General features: G+C 47.4%; 6 protein-coding genes across 6 annotated transcripts; 3 read left to right on the forward strand and 3 right to left on the reverse strand.

Moving 5' to 3' along the window:
* Positions 1–1,263: 1,263 nt before the first annotated feature.
* Positions 1,264–4,445, forward strand: F5Y00DRAFT_270500 (uncharacterized protein). Its single transcript, XM_048012626.1, has 3 exons — positions 1,264–1,581; positions 1,852–1,907; positions 2,066–4,445. Exons 1-3 carry the CDS (start codon positions 1,320–1,322, stop codon positions 4,421–4,423), a joined length of 2,676 nt encoding a protein of 891 aa, XP_047864007.1. The 5' UTR covers positions 1,264–1,319; the 3' UTR covers positions 4,424–4,445.
* Positions 4,446–5,529: 1,084 nt separating this feature from the next.
* F5Y00DRAFT_262978 (uncharacterized protein) lies at positions 5,530–7,313 on the reverse strand (the record flags this gene model as incomplete). Its single annotated transcript, XM_048011466.1, has 2 exons — positions 5,530–6,347; positions 6,413–7,313. The coding sequence occupies 2 exons, from the start codon at positions 7,311–7,313 to the stop codon at positions 5,530–5,532; spliced, it is 1,719 nt and encodes a 572-aa protein (XP_047864008.1).
* Positions 7,314–9,445: 2,132 nt separating this feature from the next.
* On the forward strand, positions 9,446–10,840 carry F5Y00DRAFT_97748 (uncharacterized protein). Its single transcript, XM_048014405.1, has 2 exons — positions 9,446–9,626; positions 9,699–10,840. Coding segments are annotated over exons 1-2 (930 nt in total). The 5' UTR covers positions 9,446–9,624; the 3' UTR covers positions 10,627–10,840.
* Positions 10,841–11,248: 408 nt separating this feature from the next.
* F5Y00DRAFT_97719 (methyltransferase-domain-containing protein) lies at positions 11,249–13,346 on the reverse strand. The gene has a single exon (XM_048014404.1). The coding sequence runs from the start codon at positions 13,012–13,014 to the stop codon at positions 11,431–11,433; it is 1,584 nt and encodes a 527-aa protein (XP_047864010.1). The 5' UTR covers positions 13,015–13,346; the 3' UTR covers positions 11,249–11,430.
* A 2,298-nt stretch (positions 13,347–15,644) lies between these two features.
* F5Y00DRAFT_97787 (uncharacterized protein) lies at positions 15,645–19,650 on the forward strand. Its single transcript, XM_048014406.1, has 6 exons — positions 15,645–16,370; positions 16,430–17,362; positions 17,413–18,049; positions 18,104–18,166; positions 18,217–18,880; positions 18,939–19,650. Exons 1-6 carry the CDS (start codon positions 16,229–16,231, stop codon positions 19,293–19,295), a joined length of 2,796 nt encoding a protein of 931 aa, XP_047864011.1. The 5' UTR covers positions 15,645–16,228; the 3' UTR covers positions 19,296–19,650.
* F5Y00DRAFT_97714 (nucleophile aminohydrolase) lies at positions 19,546–20,891 on the reverse strand. The gene is made up of 4 exons (XM_048014403.1): positions 20,710–20,891; positions 20,629–20,641; positions 20,048–20,573; positions 19,546–19,970 (listed from the first exon to the last, which is right to left on the reverse strand). The coding sequence occupies exons 1-4, from the start codon at positions 20,732–20,734 to the stop codon at positions 19,797–19,799; spliced, it is 738 nt and encodes a 245-aa protein (XP_047864012.1). The 5' UTR covers positions 20,735–20,891; the 3' UTR covers positions 19,546–19,796.
* Positions 20,892–21,854: the final 963 nt, after the last annotated feature.

The raw sequence follows: 21,854 nt of genomic DNA on the forward strand, positions 1-21,854 counted from the left end.
ACGTAAAATAGCGGAGACGAGAAGAAAAAGAATCTTCCTGCAAAACCTTTCCCCTGAGGTTAAGAGGTGCTTTGGACTAAAAGTTATCTACTTTGTGACTCGTCCTGTGACTAAAGTTTCACGTCACATATGCTGCTACTTCTTAATCCATAACATATGTAGTCAAGTACCAGTTAGAGCTACTCTTATCTCTACACAATACGATGTGCTTTGAGGAGTATGTCACGTCTAGGGAGTATCTTGTAGTTCGACCCTTTATTTCCATTCATGGAGCAGACCTCCTTTACGCAGATAGCCTTGGATAGTATAACAGGCGTAAGTAACTTATCATTACGAAGCAAAGATGTCAACTAGGTTCGTTACCTTAAAAAGAGATTCTTGAATTTCATGAGCGTCGAATGGGAAACCAGTATTGAGAGCTAGGAAATCAAGAAAAATTTTCAATAGTCTACATTACGAATGATTAGATAAGTCCCATCGTTTTCCTTCGACGTCTATTTTCAATGGAATCGTCACTAAGTGACGGGTAGAGATAGAGGATCGAATAAAACAGTTGCACGACTGCCCCTTAACAGTAACTCACTATCGATTAATCTGCTACCAGAATACCTTAGGCCGTTCATCAATTTATGTAGAAGTCAGTAGTAGTTAGACAATATAACGGAATAGACGAATATCGTAAGGAAGACTGTCAAGAACTTAAATTTTAGAAAGCGGAAGGACGACAGAGTGTGGAGGGCTTGATGTTTAGGATTTGCTTTGAACTGGAGTGTGAGAAATCAATAATTGGAAATTAATCTTTTCTCACCTGTGGACAATGATGGTTTCATAGGTGTCTAGTCATTTATTAACTCATAGGGTTGTCTTATTACTCACGAATGGAAATAAGGGCAGTTAGTTTAAGACAAAGAGGATATATGATACAATAGAGGTGTTGGTCTCTTATTCTGTGTCGATTGAACACTGAATATCTGAGGAGGCGGGTTAATAGGGGCTGGTCACTAATCACGTTAAGGCTTATCTACTAGACCCCGCTGCCAATGGCTACCTCCTAATTCTTACCCTAGGTCTACAGTCTACAGTATCATTGGGGCAGCGCTTGGGGAAGTGCTGGAGAAATGGGGCTGGTTTCAACCAATGAGGCACTTTAATGTCATAAGTATATTTTACATACTATGACTAGTCACTAGGTATACATATATCTTTCAACTCGCCATCATTTCCGGTTATTGTCAAATATTAAGAGACTATAGCTTGCCGAGGTGGATATAAACTCATAAATAAAGAGTCGGTACCCCTTTATACCCAGCATCTCGAGTATGGACCCACTCACGGCATTTGGGCTCTCGGCAAGCATCGTACAATTCATCGGGTTCGCTTCAGACTTGATATCAAAATCAAAAGAAATATACAGTTCGTCAAAGGGCTACACTGGTGAGGTCGAGACACTCGATACTGTGTACGGACAGCTTCGAAACTTGAGCTCAAGTCTTGAGACGTCTTTCCAAAGGGACCTCTTAATTGAGGAGGTAAAGGAAAAGGAGATTGTACAACATGTCATGGCAATCGGCGACTTAGCTAGTACGTGTAAGTTGAACTGTGATAGACTCTTGGAGACCGTGAAGGAGCTCAAAGGTAAAAATGGGACGCATACACGATGGAAGAGCTTTAAACTTGCCTTGAAGACTGTTTGGAAGGACAATAAGATCGCCGACCTGGAGCAAAGCCTACATCACACCCAGACAACTCTAATTCTTCATATTTGCGCAATGACAAGGTATCAACTCCCCCAAGTAACCAATTCTAATGCTCTCTTCTTGAGAGTCACTGTAGAACTAACTTTAAAATTAGTTACTGGCAAGGAGTCCATCAACGCCAGCTGGATAGCCTACGTACAGAGAATTATCGTATGCACTCGGAGCAGTCTTCGAAACTGTCCGACATTGCAAAGGTGATCGTCGAGCTACGTACAAGGGGTATAAAGTCAGAACATTACAATAGCCTCTTCACGCTGCATGACGTTGAGGTGCTCCAAACTCAGATATCTAAATTAACTATGTCGCAGAAAGATGCTGCCAAGGAGCATATGATTATATCAAGCCTGAGCTTCGATAGTCGAGCTGCACGACACAGTTCTATAAAAGAAGCTCACAAGAAGACTTTAAGCTGGGTGTTTGAGGATACACAAGCGAGAGGTTCTCGAGTGGCATCCGCCTCCGGTAACTTAATCCGATGGCTTAAGAATCCGGATGGCATCTTTTGGGTTTCTGGGAAGCCGGGTTCCGGGAAATCGACACTTATGAAATATATATCTGACCATCCCACTACTATTAAGACTTTGTCCCAATGGGCATATCCCGACCCTGTCATCGTAGGTTGTCACTACTTCTGGAGCGCCGGGAATTCAATGCAGAAGTCTTATCAGGGGTTGCTCCAGACATTGCTATATGATATATTCCGCCAGCTTCCGGACCTTATCAAGACTGCCTGTATTGAACGATGGTCTAAGCCGGCTGAGGCAATAAACCACGAGCTATGGACCCTACCAGAGCTTGGTCGAGTTCTTCAACGGATTATTAGCCGAAGCGATCTTGGTGTCAGGTTTTGTTTTTTCGTAGATGGGCTAGATGAGTACGAGGGCGATCATCTTGACTTTTGCCAAATGTTGCGGGAGCTCTCCAAGTCACCATCCGTGAAGTTATGTGTGTCTAGCCGACCTTGGAATGTCTTTGAAGATTCATTTGGCCGAGACGAAGCTCGCAAGCTTTACATGCACGACCTCACAAGGCCCGACATTAGATCATATGTTGAAAGCCGCTTGCAAGACCACCCAAGGTGGGAAGAAGTCGACGCAGATGCCGAAGATACCAATTGGCTAATCGAAGAAATCACGGAACGAGCAGCCGGCGTGTTCTTATGGGTCTTCCTAGTTACGAGGGAATTGCGGAACGGTCTTACTGAGTATGATAGATTCTTAGATATGCGAAGGCGACTTAACAATATCCCATCGGACTTGGAAGTCTTCTTCAAGCAGATTCTTGATTCGGTAGAGCCTTTCTATCATCAGAAACTAGCAACAACTTTGCGGATAGCTCTGGTGGCGAGGCAACCTGCCCCATGCCTCATCTACAGCTTCCACGATGACGAAGAAGAGGACCCAGATTATGCACTGAATTTCCCAATAGATCCCCTAGGTGCACAAAGGGTTGAAAATAGGATGAAAGAAATATCTCGTCGTCTTAATGGAAGGTGTCGTGGTCTTCTGGAATTCAACCCGAAGAGCGGTTACGTCGAATTCTTGCACCGGACAGTAATGGATTATCTCCGTACTGAGACCATATCTACGTATCTCGAGTCAAAGTCACCACTCGGATTCAATCCCACGCTTTCCCTTTTGAAAGCCTTCGTGGCTTACATCAAAAGGACCAAGTTCCCCGAGCCTATCGATCGCACACAATTCGCTACTTATACCCCGTCTAAGCTAATGTTTACACTGAAAGAAGCTCTTGGGCATGCGAAGCAGCTTGGGGACAGCGTTGTCGCATTCGAGCATATCGAAGAATTGGAGAATTGTATCCCAGAAATGCACCGAAAGGGCCAAGCCAAATTCAATGTATGGGGTCATTCATCCAACCAAGTTCACTTATTTTTCCGTGAACCGGCCGTCGAGGCTGGACTAGACGACTACTTTTGCCATATTTTATCAAAAATTCCAGACTACTTCATAGACTTCCGAGGGTCAGATATGGAACGTGTTGGCTTCCTGGCGTTGTCCTCGGCTCTAAAGCCACGTTGGGATGAACTCGGAGACTCATTTCTTTCGCAGCAAGCACGTCGTACGAACGCGATTCACTACTCTAGAGAGTTGGCTAAAGTGCCAAAAGCATGGGTAATTCTCTTAGAGCATGCTCTGCCGTCGAACCCGACCCCTGGTTCAGATAGCACCCAGCTTGCGTGGCATCTTCAAAGCGGATCGATTGCTATGATGCTGAAGCAAGGAGTAGACCCAAACGCCAAAACTTACCACCGAACATCTCCAGGATACACAGTGGCCTGGCTACGATTCACTGTTGCCTCTTTTAGCATTTCTCCAGGCTCATTCCACCAAACCAAATTTATTCACGCCTTGAACAGCTTTATCAATGCGGGCGCCAACATGCGAGCTCCTGTGTCAAATCCTCTGGGTGAAGTAGAATCATCACCGGTTCCCGGTCTAGATGCGTTCTTTAACGTCCTTCTACGAAGAGCAAGCGACCTCGATCGTTTAAACGCCGAACTCGTCGCTATAGTTACTGAGACACTTATGTCTAGAGCAAGAGCTACGGGAATGAAAATTGATAGTTATTGGTGCATCCTAGAGAAAGCGTTTCCGGAGGAGATCGTCTCGCGTATTAGGAAAGCTTTAGGTAGTCCTGAGACATAAAAAAAGACTTCCAATAATATCAGCTTAATTATGGGAAATTATCTAAACAAGAAAATACTTAATATCTCCAATGAAGCTCGTATGGTGTTTCTTTTTATGAAAATACGGCCTTCCAATAAATTGTCAGAGGCTGCCCTTGGTATATCACCACTACGGAGTGACAGGTGACTAGCTGGTGAATAGCTCATATGGTACATATTTCGGAATCCTACTAACGCCTGCCCTCTCCTAAATCTAAGAGGGAACCAAAGTCCCCTTATATACAACATAGTGAATGACTAGCTGGTAGATAGCTTCAAGCTAGATCTTAAACCCCTTATCACGTCATATACCTATGTAATCCTTGTCATCTGACAATTTGACTCTTTCTGTGAGCCGAGTTTGATCAATCAACTCTAAATCGTTGCGGAATAGGCGTGCTCGCTCTCCTATAGCCATCCTGAATATAATTCAGCCCAGAGACCAAATGTCGGCCTTAAATGTGTATGAGCGTCGAGAATAGTGGTCCAGATCTTGGTCCCCATCTTCCGAATACCACAGCTGTACAACTTCTGGGGCTTTGTAACCAGCTGTGCCGATCCCCTTAGTAACCAGACCCGAAGTCTTCCTATTCGAAAGTCGTTTTGAGAGACCAAAGTCAGTAATCTTGACCTTTATGTTGTTTGGTTCCATTGAGACGACGAGAATGTTCTGAATTTCCACAAGTAAGCTTTCATGTGTCACGGAATAGGAAAAGACCAAGGATATTATTACCTGAGGCTTGAGATCTCGATGGGCAATACCTTCTTAATGCATAATATTTAGTCCCTCCAATATCTGTCTTGTAGTTTCCTTTATGTCTCTTTCAACCCAGCGATTGGCACCAACGCATTGTTCCAAGTCACCAAGCTCAATATATTCCATTGCGATGTAGAGACTATTTCGATCCTCGTTCCATCCAACGAATTTGACGAAGTGCCCTGGCGACCGCTACCAAAATTAGAAAGACACATATATGGTACACATATATGGTGATATCTTTAACTTACTTCTGATAATAAGACATCTAATCCGTATTATATGATAACATGGATCTGTCTCCTGTGTAAAATATGTTATCACTCCGTTTAAATTTCACTGTCTAGATCTGCCAACTTGTGGAACCCCCTCCGAATCCTTAGAGCTGCGCCTTTGTCGAAGCCCGTATCTTTACCAGCTGCGTTTCTTCGGGCATGGTCGATCTTTGGTATCAGACCTAGTGGTGTAACATTGTAGCCATTAGTCGGCTGGTCTGACGCGAAATGCTGGACCTCTATCTCCATCCCTTCAAAGCCAAAGCCCTCATGCCAAGGAGTTGCCATAATTTTCGGGAGTCCTTTATCCACATGCTGGTCATAAAGGTAAAGTTTGACCACTATGTTGACGAAAGTAATAGGTATTGATAGAATTCCGAGGTAGAAGTCTGAATTCAACACCCATTCATACCATGGTAGCGTATTCGCATCTGTCATTGGGACTATGGCCCTTGTATCGAGGCCTGGGAAAACCTCGCGCACGCGCTCGGGAATCTTATATAGGTCGAACACGTACAAGAACGCAGCAGAAGCTAAGATTTGAAAGAGGGCGACTCTGTTGCTGGCAGGCTTGCCATGCCAGGAGCAGGTCACGAAGATGATATATTCGTACCAATAATTGAGCCACGGAAGCCAGAGAATAAGCCCAAGAGAAGGTGAAAAGTGTCTCGGAAACATAGCTAAAACAAGTAAAGCATTGCTCCTTTGGTTGTGGTAGCCGTGCAATGTTCGTTGTCGATGTGGTACTGGCGGTATCTTACCCTTCGGGGGTAACTCATGGGCCACAATGCGGCGGAATAAGTTCTGTACAAACGCCTGGCAATTGAAACTCAGGTGGTCATAGTTGGGTACAATTTTGGTCAGATGGCGCGCTGGTTACAGGTTAATGCCAATATTGTTTATGATAGATCACGGGAAGCCAGTGTTGAAACTATACCTTTTGCTTCGATTTCATCATTATTGTAAAATGTATAACCCAGTTCTTGACGATCCCGTTTATACTTCTCCATTGAAGATCCCTTCACGGGCCTTGTTCGAATTTCAAGCCTGGGAGAGAATAGGGCTGCGGATCGCACTTCATAATATATACCATCCACTTCCAGCGCATCGTGGTAAATGAGAGACCACAGAAACTCAGGGCCGATTTGCTCAAAATAGAAAAACGCCAGAACTGAGGCTAAAGCAAATAATCTCCACGCGTTTTTCTCATAACAGAAGTTGTATATATTAAATAAAAGATTCGCAATGTGCCTCTTGTTACGCCAGAAAACCCCCGATACGCGTGGAAAGGTTGAAGGAAAGCGCAAGACTGGACCTAGCAGGAAATGTTTAAAGTAGCCGGATATATTAAGTCTTCCATTATGAACCAAGGGCGGAGTTCCCAACGGAGCAGGTGAATTTGCCATCGTTTGAACAGAGAGCGCTAACTTATCGAGAAATCGAAAAGCCGGATACGACACTCTGTAAACGGGAATTAGTCGGCGTGTTTCGGTTTTCTCATAACAGCTTAACATTTCTTCATGCGACGGCTTCAAAGAAGCGGTCGTCTGAGTAAAATGATTGTAGGTAGTCCTGAAGGTACAAACGAAGATGCTGAAGAGGCAAGCGTATATTGCACGCCATACGGGCCGACCCGATTCGGGATCGAAATCGGGACGTGTAGCTTGTTTTTTGATGGTGAAGAGGTACACGCCATTGAAATATATTGCCACAAGCGTCCTGATATGGCGGGATAGGCTGCCATTTCTTTTATCAGTACTATAAGGAACGAGAGCTTGTAATGCCAATAGATTGAGCTCGAATGCCCATGCCGAGAGTGTAGGTGATAAACGCCACATGTTGGAAGTATTCAACCTGAAAGCTCAAGTCATAGTAAAATGAGACCAGATCGATCAAACTAGGTAATAAAACTCGAACGATCGTCCATATTTATTTACAGCGTTGGCTGGCTGCTTGTGAACCCATCGAGAAAATTTAATCATATATAACTATAACAATTGATCGAGCCAAGCCTCTTCCATCGTGTGCAACTCAGCCGCACTTGGACCGGGGTAAATGACGAATGTGACGTAGGGTACTATGTATAAGACATAATGTATCCCTAGCTGAGGCAATGATCTGCATAACCGGGGATAATTTCTCTAATTATTTAGGTACCTAGTTATTATGTAGACCTCTTATGTTAGATTATTTATGTCAGATGACAAGGATTACGATAGGTATATAACGTGATAAGGGGATTAAGATCTAGTTTGAAACTATCTACCAGCTAGTTATTCATTATGTTATATATAAGGGGACTTTAGTTTCTTTTTAGATTTTGAAGAGGGCAGGCGTTAGTAGTATTTCCAAATATATACCATATGAGCTATTTATTAGCTAGTTACCTATTACTCCGTAGTGGTGATATACCAAGGGCAGCCTCTAACATAAATCTATAGCGAATTTTCTGGGAGGGGCGGATACACCGATGGGACAAGATGGAATACAATTTGTCCAGAAACTAATTGTTATCGACGAAAATGATCGGTGTGATTCGGAGAGCGCGTTGAAAGAATTGGACAGCTGGAAGATACTTGAGAGCTGATGTTGAAATACAACTTATTGACGAGTGACTGACGATGGATTGAACATCCAATGCGTATATAAAGGGAAGTTAGTTATATACACAAGGTTGAAGAGATTTGTCGCGAAATATGGTTCATTCGCTCTCATATTATTTACCTTAGTAGCTTAGGTATTCAATTTACATATTTATTCTCATCCGGTTTCTATCTAGAAAGATACAATGATAGAATCCTATTAGCATAACAGCACAATGGCCAAATGATTGATTGGTATTAACATAATATGTCACCTCCGGCTTTAACATATTTATTACTATTAGTAAGTAGGGTTATAATTGTCCAACAGGTCTCCCATTATTTTCTATTTGAGCAATTTGAACAAACCATAACCACCTCTTTAGTCTACTCTTGTAGTTGAAACTACATTGAATCTTATACAAGAAGTACCTAGGGTGTGGGCCGGCCTTGGTAACTCAACCCATTGTATTACATAAGCCTTCAGAATATACATATGCAAAAGTTTACATAACCAAGGAAAGTGATAGGAGCGCTTCTATTAGTTTCGAAGGATCTCAGTCAGCAGAAACAAACTGTTGAGGATGCGAGTTAATTTATTATAATGGGACGTAACCTTTGAACACGTAAAATATATGTACCTAAGTTAGTGCAATACTACTATGTAGCTGCATCAACCTATAATGAAGCACTTGTACTATTAGAAATATGCATCAAGTGCCCTTTCTCGTTAGAACAATTATCTTGATACCGTGTCGAGCATGTTATAGGTACGAACCGAGGCGGGCGTGCCAGCCCTATGTGCCAGATTAAGGACTCAGCTAAGGGCATAGATCTCATTCAGGTGGGGTGCAACCTATAGAAACCCCTGCGAATAAAAAGTCTAGGGTCTAGCCCCTCTGTTAGTGGGGGTTCTATGTACGGGACGGGACTTGCTCTTAATAAAGTGGAGACACTATGATGTCCAATGCCAGAATGCTCAGGTGCTATGTACCTAGGTACCTAGGAAGAAGGGAGGCGATGATGTAACCTAGTTGGTCAGCACCTGATTACCCATTGCACCTCACGCAGCCGACGCAACCTACGCAACCTACGCTAAAGCTTTAGCGTCAATTACCTGGAACAACAACTCAAACTGTCCACCTACATACATACACCTACATATTCATACATATTCATACATATACTACTACACATACTACCACGTAAATTACCTTTTCCTTACTATTGCATCTTCGGATCATATACCCGCCTTCGCCCCCCTTCGCCCGCCGTCGCCCGCCGCAGTTCGAAGTTGCATGTGCCTGTGTTACATCGTCGAAGTAGACAGCACCCCATTTCGACCTTCTATTCGTCGCCTTTTGCTTCTCTGCACCATTAATTTTTTCACCAGTTTTTTCTTGATCGCCGATCTAGACACCACATACTCTCGACCGATCTTAGATTCTTAGATCACGACAAACCGAGCCAGTACCTAGCTGCGCCGTTTTCCCCCACCTTGTCTCATCATCCTTATTACCTCTTCATGGTCCGTACTGCGACGTCTTAGCAGTTATCACAAGTCAAAATGTAAGCAGACACACGCGTCCCTTGCATCCGTCCCCTTTGGCGCCGACATACCGAAGCTAATGCTCAACACAGGCATATTACCGTGAACGTAAACAATCCGGACGTCGAAGCTCAAGAACTTCAACTAATAAACCTCGATGTCCCTCCCGATATGACATTAGCCGACCTCCGAAGCTCCATTGAAGCCGAGGGAATACCTGGCCCGTCGCAAAATATCTACCACAACGGCCAGCTTATCACGGACAACTCCAAGACGTTGCGAGAGCTAGACATTTCCGATGGAGACATGCTAGCACTACACGTGCGGGATATGCGCGGCAACACTGGCGTTGCGCCTGCTCACCGTGAGCCGCAGAGACGACAGCCTGCTGCTCTGGCCCAGGACCCGGAGCTCATCCGCTTGCAAGTCCTCGGTGATGCTCGACTGAGGGGCGAACTTGAACGAGCAAACCCTCAGCTAGCCGCCGCCCTCGAGAACCCTCAGAGATTCGCCCAGATTTTTCGTCAAAGCGCAGACCAGCAGGAGGAGGCACGCCGAGCGCGTATGCGGGAAATCGAGGCCCTGAACAACGATGAGTTCAATCCCGAGTCCCAGGCCAAGATTGAGGACATGATTCGCCAGCAAGGTGTTATGGAAAATCTCCAAAATGCTATGGAGTATAACCCCGAATGTAAGTCGTGCCGTTCCTTGGATATTCAAGCCCCAGGTTCTGATCTCGTCTTTTGTAGCTTTCGGCCGTGTGCATCTTCTTTACGTCGACGTCAAAGTCAATGGCGTGAAGGTCAAAGCCTTGGTCGACTCTGGCGCCCAAGCCACAATCATGTCCCCGAGCTGTGCCGAGGCATGCAACATCATGCGCCTTGTCGACCGACGGTTCGCCGGAGTAGCCCGTGGGGTGGGAACAGCAAATATCATAGGCCGTGTCCATTACACTATGCTACAGCTAGGCACGAAGCACCTCGCGGCTGCATTCACGGTCATGGAGGGCAAGTCCGTTGACCTGCTGCTCGGTCTGGACATTCTTAAGGGTCACCAGGCGACTATTGATCTTGCACGCAATAAGCTTATCATCCAAGGGGAGGAGGTGGAATTCCTCGGAGAATCAGACATTCCCAAAGAGACTGAAGAGGCAGTTAATCAAGAACCAACCGTTCAGGGCCCTGGCGGCACGACTATTGGTGCCCGTTCAGGTGCCGTTACTGGTCCTCAAGTCTCGTCCGCAGGCCCTTCTGCACCTAGCACATCACGACCTGCGGCTCCTGCGGCCCGTCCCGCGCAACCACCCGTTCAACCTCAAGTCCAGCCCCAAAGAACGTTCCCCGAAAACGACATTAACACGCTGGTAGCGCTAGGTTGGGACAGGCAGGCTGCGATTAATGCTTTGGAAGCCACAGGTGGCAACGTCGAGTTCGCCGCGTCCCTACTTTTCAATAACTAATGAACCCGAATCTGCCACTTGCACTTACGACGCAGTACACGTGATCGAAGAACGCAGAAGTAACAACAGCAACAGCAACAGCATAGCGTGACAAAAGCAGGTTTAAGCACGGAGTCTGACAAACTACTCGGTATAGCAGGTAGAGGGCGCAGCATGGGACATTGGTAATAAGAATTCTTACGTGCACGCAGCCCGAAGGCATTAGAGAGGTTCGTCAACCACGACGTGTATGTACGCCTAAGTTGGAACAAATTAATAGGGCGTGCTTCGAATCAAGGTCTATTACGGATTAGAAAGTTACGGTTCTGCCTGATGTGCGTAGGTAATGGATGGCATGTGTATGGATAACAGATAGCTTGCCCCTTTTATCGCAGCTTATAGACGCAGGGCTTTAAAATAGAGCTCTCATCCGCTGTATTTTGGTCTCCTTCTGTGTCGATGAACTTGACGCCGCTCTTTTTGGGCCCAGAGCCGCGCGTAGGCTCCTTAGGAGCAACAGCGCCCTTGCCAACGGTCGGCGATGCTGCCTTAATGAAGTGCATCTTGACAAACATCTTGTTCCTTAAGTCGGCTGCACCCTGCAGAACGAAACCCCTCTTCCGTAGTGCCTCGACAAACGCAGAAACGTCGGTTTCTTCACGCTTGTCATCCGCACCATCCACCTCGACTGCCAACGCCGTCTCGTCCTCTTCTCCCTCAGGCCCCTCCGCATCCCGTACTTTTCCCTTCTTCCCCTGGGCCTTTCTCCTATTTCCTACGCTGTGGGTAACCGGCGCCCCGTTCTTACCCTTGCTCTTGCCCACAAGCCCAAACCGGCTCTTGATCTCGGCAACCCATAGTTCGCCCTTCCAGTGCAAGATACGGTAGGCTTCCTCGATGAAGTCGAGCCAGTTAGTGCCCATAAGCGCGAGACAGAAGATGACAACGTCGGCGGCGCCATCGGCAAGCGGTAGGTTCGCAATGTCGGCGCGCGTAACCAGCGGGCTCGGGCTCTGCAGATCGTAGCTAAGGATCTCAAGTCGCAGCTTCTTCTTCTCGGACTGCAGAGCCTCAGCGAGCTTGGCGTCTCCGCAGCCTAGATCGGCAATCGTGCACACGCTATTGGTGCGCGGCAGGGCTGTCACGCTGGAGGAGCTGATAGGCGCGGGAGGAGGGGCAGCAGAGTGGCTGTGCTTGGAGCGCTGGGGAGGCTTCTGCCGCCCCCGCAGCTTGATGTCCTTGATGTACCCTTCGACCGGGTTCTCGGGCCAGACGTCGACCTGGCGCCGGAACCCCTCGTGGTACTCCTGGAACATCTCGGGCGAGTCTTGGAACAGCTGGAACGCGTCGGCTGAGGGCTTGGTGTATAGCGTTTCGTTGAGGTGGCGGAACCGCGCGGACACGAGCTTTTCCCTCATTGCGGCTTGCATGGGCGTTAGTTTCGGTGCTGCGGCGGCGGCGGCAGCGGCGGGAGCAGAGACTTTGCTGCTGTCTTTTTCATTGGGCTTTTTGCTGTCGCTGCTTTCCTTTTCGTCTCTGGATTTCTTTTTCTTGTCCTTCTTTGCCTCCTTGCTTAATGTGGCATCAGGTGACTCTGAGGTTGGCTTGTTGTCATTTCCAGTAACCGGTTCAGCGCCTTCCACGCCATTTTGGCTCGCTTCCTTCTCCCTTAACTTCTTCAGTTTCTTCTTCTCTTTTAAAGTCATCTTCTTGCCATATCTGGGCCTGCCTTCTGGGGTTTCACCACTCTGGTCATTATCAGGTTTAGCCTTCTTCCCCGACCTTCCCTCGATAATCCGTTCCCAGAGATCCGCAACATTAGATGAATTCACATTTCCTCCTGGTGTGGACGAAGGTCTCTTGCGCTTGTTTGACTGCTGAGATTCATCTTGAGCCGCTTTTGGAGCCGCTATGGTACTCTCGGATTTGAGAGCGTCCGCAGACACGGACCAACCTGGTACCGCAAACATTTCAATAGAAGACAATGGCAGTGGCAGTTGTAGAAATATGTTAAAAATTAAAAATCGCCTTAATTATCGGACAATTATGGTATCAAATCTCAATGATGAGTTTTGTTAAGAATAACTTGACTAACTTGGAAAAGTCGAGTAGGAAGATTTAGAGGCAGCAAAGTCGTCTAAACTTTTTTGCAGGGATTACTAGCGCAGGAACCTTAGAACGATGTACTTTGTACTATGTACAATACCATTTGGGCTTGGCAAAGGACCCCGCAAAATTGCGGTAACATTGAGAATATTACCAGTCACGTGTATAGAGATAGTGGGCAGAAGTTTATCAACCTTAAAAACAGCTGCCTTAAAAAGGTTTGAACAAATGCGCACATGAAAGCTTCTTTTCTCATCTCATGTAATACTACATGTAGCTCTTCTCTTCTAATGACCTTTCCTCCCGATCTTGCCTTTGAGGCTCTTGCCCCTACGATCGCAACGAACACGACCAGTTGAATTTATCAAAGTCACTAATATATACCCAGGTAGCTTCAATCTAGGCAGCTAGGGTAGTATATTATGTACACTAGGTATGTGCAATAAGCCAAACCCCACATGAGGCTGCAACTGGATGAAACACCTGGGTCACCGAGCAGGGTTACGAATAGAGCAATATTGCTCATAGATGCTGCTACGGCCGGGTAGGGCTCCGAGAAGGGAAGACCAAGGCCTCCACAGTACGATCGACAGTTACACGGCGGCTGGCCAGCTACAAGCAGGCCTCATGTCGTTGCTATGTATCCGTGGACTTGATCCAAATCGTCAACGGAGAATCCATGGATATCGAGACACATCAATATTTGGAGTCTCGCCGTTCGAAGTTAGCAGCTCTTCATCGCTATAATGTTGCACAGACGCTGGCTCAGATTTCCAAATTCCAGCTAGAGGGTTCATGTCTTTACCCGCCTCCGCACTAGCATAGGCACAGCTTCCCCGGCTTAGCTTTTTCACTGCCATAGCAATAAGCCGAGTTAGCTAGCACTCTTCCCATTGATGGATATGCAACGGCCGTTTTCTGCATCTGAGCGGGGTCACGGGATATAGCATCGCATATTCTGCATTACGACACACTGTTTCTATGTCGTGACTCTGACGCTTCGGCCCATGCTGCTGTATACGTATGGTGTGTATGGTGCGTATGGCTTACGATCGCGGTCACGCCCAACTCTTCAATACTGCCCAAGAAAGCTTTGCCATGCAATTTCTGCAGCAACCGGAAGGGCTCGAGGCTTCCCCTCCCGAGACACGCGGGAAGGCTACAACACCCGGACTTTGCTATGCCTAACTCAGCCTAGGTATTTTTGGATCCCGTTGGCCATAGCATGACAGGGCTCGACTACGTTGAATTGATGACGCTGTGTCATGTCCTATGCGAAGTCGTGAAAGGAAACACGAAGAAATAGCTTCAAGTTACCCGTCTAAGGAAGGAAAAGAGATTTAGGGATTTCCGCTTTCCTTCGTCCGTAAGCTCATGATCTACAACAGCCGGGTTTCCCTCCGTGTGTGCGTCCACTTTCTTCAACCTCCACGATAAGAGAGGTCAAGACATATGCGCAGCAGCCCGCACAGGCTACGGAGCTTAGTTCTGTTATGTATGTCTAATATCTAAAAGCGCGAATTGATCATCAGCCAACAGACCATGGCTTATACGTAGGACAATTTGTCTTCGCTACGAATAGATGCGCATTTTCGGTAGCACAGGTAGGTTATTTGAGCAATTATCTCTACGAGATAAAGATAAATTTCCCAGGTTGCAGGGAATAGACCCCAACTGCAGGCGCATCATCAGACGTCGCACCTCGATCTACCGCGACTTGAACGACTCTGGTTGTATGCAGCTTCGAAGGACCCCTCCAGCGTATCGCATCACCACGGCCTCGGGCTCGGCATCTATTGTTACATACAAAGCCATTGCAATACAGGATCCCATACGGCATTTTGACATATGCTCCTGTTCCGCCGTTATACCACATACTTCTTCTTCACGTGGTGTTGTAACTCTTTAACGCTAGCAAATAGGGCGATCGAAATTGTAAGCCGTACTCTTCTAGTCGTCCGCTGTCCTTCTTTAGTCTAAGAAAGGATAACTATTATATCTTATACATGCATACCTAGGTACAGACTTTGTAATTAGTCTGCTATGGGATATACCTTGTCGGGTTTGTGGTGAGGGTATTGAAATTTCACCGGGTCCTTAAACTGATCACCATCGACAATCCCCTATCACTTCTCCTGACCGATGTATGGCGTCGACTCTAGCGACGGATCTATTGATGAGGCCCGGTCTGGATTGCTCCACCCGGAAGCTGGATCTAAGCTGAAAAAGTCCAATGGCACCGTAACATTCAAGGATTGTCCAGCCTAACAAGTTTGCCCCAGCCTTGCCGAGGTCTGGAAAGCAGAGCCTACCACATAGTATATACTAGCATATACTGTGGTCTCATCCTTGCCCAGGTTCCTTGCCCAGGGCCCCAGGTTCGACAGCGTTGGCAGGCTGGTGGTAACAACTAGCTACACCCCCAGACCCCCACCATTCCCACCCTCTGTTCCCCGTCCCCGTGCGAGCGTGCAACCATCTACATATTGTACATACTAGATTGACTGACTTGCCCCTTAGGTCTAGACGCTGTCATCTCCAGTTCACATTCCCTATGTCGCACCCAGTCTTACTCTTCGAGGGTTGACTGTCCCCAATTGCCCACGACAGCAAGAGTACTCCGATTCTCTTCTGTCGCACTGAATGTTTCACGGAGCGATATAAACTATATGGAAGCAAGTCGTGACCTTTATCTCTTCGTATAATTTTTTTATTTTTTTTTTACAATACTCCTGCCTCTGCCTTGAATGTCTCATTTTACTAGCCAGTCGGAACCCCGGGATTTATTGTATCGTAATTCATCTTCCGATTTCAGGTTCTGCGTAGACAAAACGTCAGAGGCTACCATAGTCTAGTCGCCATCCTCATTGGAAACGCTCTCTCCCTGGATTAAGAGGATTTACCCCCCGAGTATGTTCTGTGCCGTTCTGTAGTCGGCACTCTCCCTGCCCTAAATCGGGCCAATCGTCTGAATACCATGTGACAGTTTTGATATCTTTAAGCCACTAGACTACAAGACAATCAGCCACCACCTCACAGTAATAAGATCAGGCGGTACGGTAAACGCCATTCTCCAAGATGAATTCAGCGGGAGAGCCAACGGGGGACGCGTCCGCGATATCTCAACCTCCTCGGTCATCAACACCAGAAGAAAGAGATGGCGATAATTTGGCGCCTAAGAAACCGATTGTTCGGAAACGAACAAAGACGGGTTGCCTTAGTACGTAGTAGTCCCGTGCTCCTAGATGGTGTGAATAGCGTCAACTAACTACCGTCAAGCCTGCCGAAAACGCCGAATAAAGTGTGACGAGGGTAGGCCGACTTGTAACAACTGCTTGAAATCGAAGCGGCAGTGTGATGGATACAATCAACGAGTTGTTTTCAAAGATCCTTTAGGTGCATTTGCCAATGCCCCCTTTGGACCGATACATTATCCAGCACCCTCTCCGCAGGCATTGGTAAGAGAACAGCAGCTATCAGCAGCGCAACAGAAGTCTTCATCGCAGGCTTTGCAAATCATTGCCCCTAAACCGCCTGTGGGATACCCTCAGGTGCCTGGGTTTTACCCCGGCCAAGTTGGGCAAACCACGCCACCTATGAGCTTCGATCCCAACGGACTCGGATCTCAGTCTGCGCAACCGAAGTATACCTTCTTTCCGCCAACCACTGTCGATGCGTTCTCTCAACATCAGTGGAGGCAAGAACAGCCCACAAACTTCGGTCCGCTTTCACCTATTGCCCCTGTTCTGTCCCAGCAGCAACAGCAGCCAAGCAATATCCAACTAGATAAAGGCAAGGCTCGCGCTGAACCTGAACAGCCTATCCAGATCACGGAGTCTCAGTACGAGGAATGGGAATACCCGGTATCAGATGATGAGTCTATGGCAGACTCTGACGATGTGCCAATCAGTATGCGGCGCACGTCTCTCGACTTCAACGACCTCGGGGTGGTCGCTTTTCAGAGATTTGACCAGCCGTATGACACGTTCGGAACCCAGACAAGAACCTTCTCAGCCTTTGCTCCTGATCTTGCGACGTATGAGCCATCACCGTCCAATTCTCCCTTGAACGACAAACAAATAGCGGGAGTATTCTGGCATTTCGTGAACGTGACCGGACCTAGCATATCCATGTATGAAAGGTATCCTATCGATCCATCGCCCATCTTTCAGGGCCAACCTATACCGAAGTCTCGTCAGCATATCTGGACCTGTAAGTCAGCCTTCTATACTATTACCGATTCTCATCACTGATTTATATAGATACCTTCCCAATCTTGTCTTTTACCCACCCAGCTCTCCTCCATGCTGTTCTCGCAATTGCTAGCTTACAGATTGCAAAACTTCAAGCTCTGCCGCCAACAGCATCTCTCAAACACTACCACCTAGCTTTGAGGAGAATTGCGCGGAACGTAGGTCGGCCGAATAGGCGGTCTCAACCAGCAAACCTGGCGGCAACATTGGTATTGGCATTCTACGAAGTGTGGAACTCCGACCACGACAAATGGAGCAGACATCTGCTAGGAGCCCGTTTAATTATCAAGGAAATACCGTTCGCAGAAATGACTCGCGCTATGATGAGAATTAAATGCCAGCAGAAAATACAAGAAATGCAACAGCCTCCGATAGACGCGTTTGGGATGTTCACTACATATGAGGAGACGACTCCCTTGCATAAAGACTGGGATCATCTGGACGTCCAATTACTAAGTGAGATAACCGGCAAGGATGTCTCGTTTGATGAGTTGGGAATAATTCCTGAAGAACACAGCGCATATCCCAGATCGAGATATCAGCATACAGATAAGGACATGGAAACATACGAACAATTGAGCGATCTCTTCTGGTGGTACTGCAAACAGGATGTTTACCAGAGCATACTGGGTGGAACAAGACTATTGTAAGTTGGCATCACGCTGTGCACTCTATAATATAGCCGTACTGATCAACCAAGCCTTGAGTATGATGCATGGACTCAATGCCCACCGAGGGCCCCAATAGGAAGGCTTGATGCTATGTAGGTCACCCATTCAATCTGTGCCGATATAACGTTAACACGGCTGTTAGATATGGCACGTACGACCACCTTATGCTATTGCTTGGCCGCTTAGCAAACTTCGCATCTAAGGATCTAAGCCGAAAGCGGAAAACATTTAAGATGGCCAGTCCCGGCCCCGGCCCCGGCCCCGGGCGCGGGGGATCCCCGGGAATGTTCCCGGGCATGGTGCCTCGTAACCCCGAAACTATTACGGTGCCGATGGGATTCACTCCACCGAGGGAAACATCGCCACCCAACGATGGACTCCCCGAGAATATCGACCTCGACGCTAGTACCGCCGAGGCGTATCGCGAGTGGGAGGGAATCAAGCGGGCCTTCGAAATACTCAGGGGCCATTTCGGTCCTGAATTCGAGGCCCTCGGCACGGACGTCTACCCAGCCAGGGCAACACCGTTTGGCCTCGCCGCGCACTACAGGACTTACTCCATCGCGGGCGTCTGGATGAACTACTACATGGGCCTGATCATACTCCACAGAGCTCATCCCACGATGCCGCCCGTGGCCATGATGGCTGCGGGTATTTCCGCGCGGACAACTGCTTCGTACTGCATGGAGGTGGGCCGGATCGCCGCCGGCTTAGAAGAGAATATCGCGCATCTCGCCAACGTGAGTACGCTTATGGCAGCCGCTCTGATAGAGTGCTGCTTCCCCCTATTTGTTGCAGGTATTCAGGTAAGCGACCAAAGCCAACCCCCAATTCTCTGCCGCCCACATTTACTTACACAGACAGTATCATGACGACTTCCAGCGGCAATGGCTGATCCAACGACTACACGACATCGCGCGGTTGACGGGGTGGCAGTCGGCGCGGCAGATCGCCGTGGGGTGCGAGTCCTCGTGGACCAAGGCAGCGCAGCTAGGCCGCGGCCCGCCGTACGCGCGCTCCGTCAACCTCAACATCGACCCTCCCGGCTCCGTATGGGTCAACGCCCGCCGCATCGACAAGCGCATCCAGGAGATCGACGGGGACGAAACCAAGATCGTACTGGCCAAGGGCGAGAAGGCCTCCTACGCGATGGGTTTGCTGGCTGTCGAGCACGACCTCGAGAAGCTGGATCTGGAGGCCAGCGAGCGGGATCGGCGATAACTACCTAAGGTACCTAACCTAACATAGAACTAAAATGGTACTTCGGGGTTTACAAAAAAAAAAGAAAAGAAAAGAAAAGAAAAAACCTAAAGTAGGTGATATGGATACGAAAATTTCAAATTTTTAATTCAAAGGAGAGTGTGATAACGTGAAAATGGACTGGGGTATTTCATGATTGTACGGACTAAAGAGATGGAGACCTGGAGTAGGCGTCTGAGAAAAACATGGGTTGATTACGTTGGATATCGTCCCCTAGGTATGTAAGGGAGAAATAACTCAAAGAGGAGGGATCGACGGCAGACGGCTTGTTTGTATAAGATAGCACATCGGAGGATTTGGTGATACTTAATATAAAGTCCACCTTTCTTAGAAAACCTCGAGAGCTATCAAGCTTAACGGGGTAGAATCTTTTGTCTTAACCCCTTGTCTATTCGGTACTAGATTATTATTCTGCTAGTACCAGAGCTCGCCGCAGCCTTAGGTAATTCTCCGACCCTCCTCTTAGTTAGCAGGTAGTCTCTCCACGACTTGGGCCATTTCCTCGTCCGTGTATATCCTGAAGCCCCGCTCCTTAGTTACGCTCGCCAACTGGACATTCTTGGAGTCGAGCTTCTCCTCCATCACTTGCTTCAACGTCTTCAAGACTAGCGTCTCCGCATCTGTGATCGTAAGGGACTATATAGCGAAGTTAATTAATAGAGCTCTCCGAGTTACGCTAGTTTTGTAGAATACGGAAATATATATATACGTACCTTGTGGTATTCATTTTGCAATTCTGCTTGTGCGCCCTCGCTTCCGGAGCCGATGGCCTTGGCGTCGTAGCGATAGAAGGTACCGCTGGGTTCGGCGTGGTAGAGCTGGGGGCCATCCTCGTCGTAGCCAGCGATCAAAAGGGCGACGCCGAAGGGCCGACTCATGATGCTCTCCTCGCCATCGGCGCTCTCGCCGAAGCGCAGGGCGAGGTCGCAGATGGCCTGGGTGCAGCTCTCGACGCGCAGGTTCTCGTTGTAGTTGAAGTTGTGGCTCTGGCACTCGACGCGGGCGTGCTCGACCATGCTGCGGGCGTCGGCCTGCAGCCCGGACATGGCGCACCCGATGTGGCGGTCGATCTCGACGATCTTCTCGACGGACGAGGTCTCCAGCAGCGTCGACGTCACGCGCTTCTCTACGCCCAGGACGACGCCCTCCGATGTTGCGACGCCGATCGCCGTCGAGCCGAGCTTGATTGCCTCGAGCGAGTATTCAACCTGGAAGAGACGTCCCTCCGGGGAGAAGGTACTGGGAATGCGACGTTAGCTAGCAATAGTGGAGGGAGGGGGGAGGGAGGGCGTACTTGATACCCCGGTCTGGTTGACATCGATTGCATTAGCTACTACTACTAATAATACAGATTGGATGCACACAGCTGGCTTACCGTATTCAGATCTTGCCATAAACATTTTGAAAGATTTATAAGGGAGACCGTCTCTAAACTAAAAGAAGGGTATGGGGTCGTTCGGTCGAGAGCTATGCGTAGTTTGGAGTGAATGTGGTATGTTGGAAGTAGAGAGAGGCTACGACATTTACTTTGCTTTAGGTACTGAGCTCCAAAGCTCAAGGCTGCTACCGTTTACGAAGCTCGGGTTAGGTGTTTGCATCAACCGGGGCTTGGGCCTAGCTTTGGATACTAAAATTGCGGGGCTATCATCATTATCGATAGGATACTTCGTATATGCTTAAGGTACTGCGTGGGGGATACATGCATGTTCTATAATTCACTTAATAGGGGATATTTTATTTAAACATTTAATACAACCAACCCCGTAACCAGCTCCAATGCAAACAAAATAGTACCTTTCTATTAATGGTCAAGCATGAAAACCGTGTCGAGCAATAAGAATGTGTCCAGCCTACTGGATTAGCAGATAACCAAAATCGAAGCTCAAGGGTCCATGGCAAAGTTGATGTCCATTTCACTGTTACTTTACTTCGTCCGATTTTGTTTCCCCTGGCCCGACTTCATCCGGCTGTAGTGCGGACAGCGTACTCGAACTCACTAATAGTTCAAGTTGCTTACGCTGCTTAGTTGCTGGTTCTTCTTTTTATGTTTCTTTTCGTTTCGAAGATTTAAGGCTGGATTGTACGTCTATTATCTTAGGATATTCAATCATTGTAGGCTATACAATAGATACATCCTCCCGGAATGATAGCAGTAAGTTGTAAATACTTTCTAGTAATAACATTGTTGAGTTTTCCCTAGTTATATCCATATAATACCCTAAACCCGCTGTCTACGGTGCGGCTACCACAGTAAAATCCAATTGTCTTAAGAAACAGTCACTGATTTGTATCCTTTTCCAATCAGTAACAAATACGAGTAGTATTTACCGAAGTTAGCAAATACAAAAACTAGATCGATAATCGTAGAACAATTGCAGCGGGTTACGTTTCTGTCTTCTTTGTCCCTAGGAATATGGTTCCGGAACTAATCAGGACAATATTCTTGACGTACCAAACATTTTTACGCAAACAAAGACCTGGCTTACTTAGTTGATAACATTTTTTGCAGCAACCTACATC

This window comes from Daldinia vernicosa, assembly GCF_022497035.1.
Source record: "Daldinia vernicosa strain CBS 139.73 unplaced genomic scaffold F5Y00scaffold_29, whole genome shotgun sequence".
NCBI classification, from domain to species: Eukaryota; Fungi; Ascomycota; class Sordariomycetes; order Xylariales; family Hypoxylaceae; genus Daldinia; species Daldinia vernicosa.

Bases quoted from the DNA above. Each gene is read 5' to 3' on its own strand.
- F5Y00DRAFT_97787 (XM_048014406.1), top strand. From the start codon at position 16,229: ATGAATTCAGCGGGAGAGCCAACGGGGGACGCGTCCGCGATATCTCAA. The intron at 17,363-17,412 runs GTAAGTCAGCCT...TGATTTATATAG, and splicing joins TCGTCAGCATATCTGGACCT to ATACCTTCCCAATCTTGTCT. The intron at 18,050-18,103 runs GTAAGTTGGCAT...TGATCAACCAAG, and splicing joins CTGGGTGGAACAAGACTATT to CCTTGAGTATGATGCATGGA.
- F5Y00DRAFT_97714 (XM_048014403.1), bottom strand. From the start codon at position 20,734: ATGTTTATGGCAAGATCTGAATACG. The intron at 19,971-20,047 runs GTACGTATATAT...TTCGCTATATAG, and splicing joins TGCAAAATGAATACCACAAG to TCCCTTACGATCACAGATGC.
- F5Y00DRAFT_270500 (XM_048012626.1), top strand. From the start codon at position 1,320: ATGGACCCACTCACGGCATTTGGGCTCTCGGCAAGCATCGTACAATTC. The intron at 1,582-1,851 runs GTACGTGTAAGT...CTTTAAAATTAG, and splicing joins GGCAATCGGCGACTTAGCTA to TTACTGGCAAGGAGTCCATC. The intron at 1,908-2,065 runs GTATGCACTCGG...ACTATGTCGCAG, and splicing joins CCTACGTACAGAGAATTATC to AAAGATGCTGCCAAGGAGCA.
- F5Y00DRAFT_97719 (XM_048014404.1), bottom strand. From the start codon at position 13,014: ATGTTTGCGGTACCAGGTTGGTCCGTGTCTGCGGACGCTCTCAAATCC.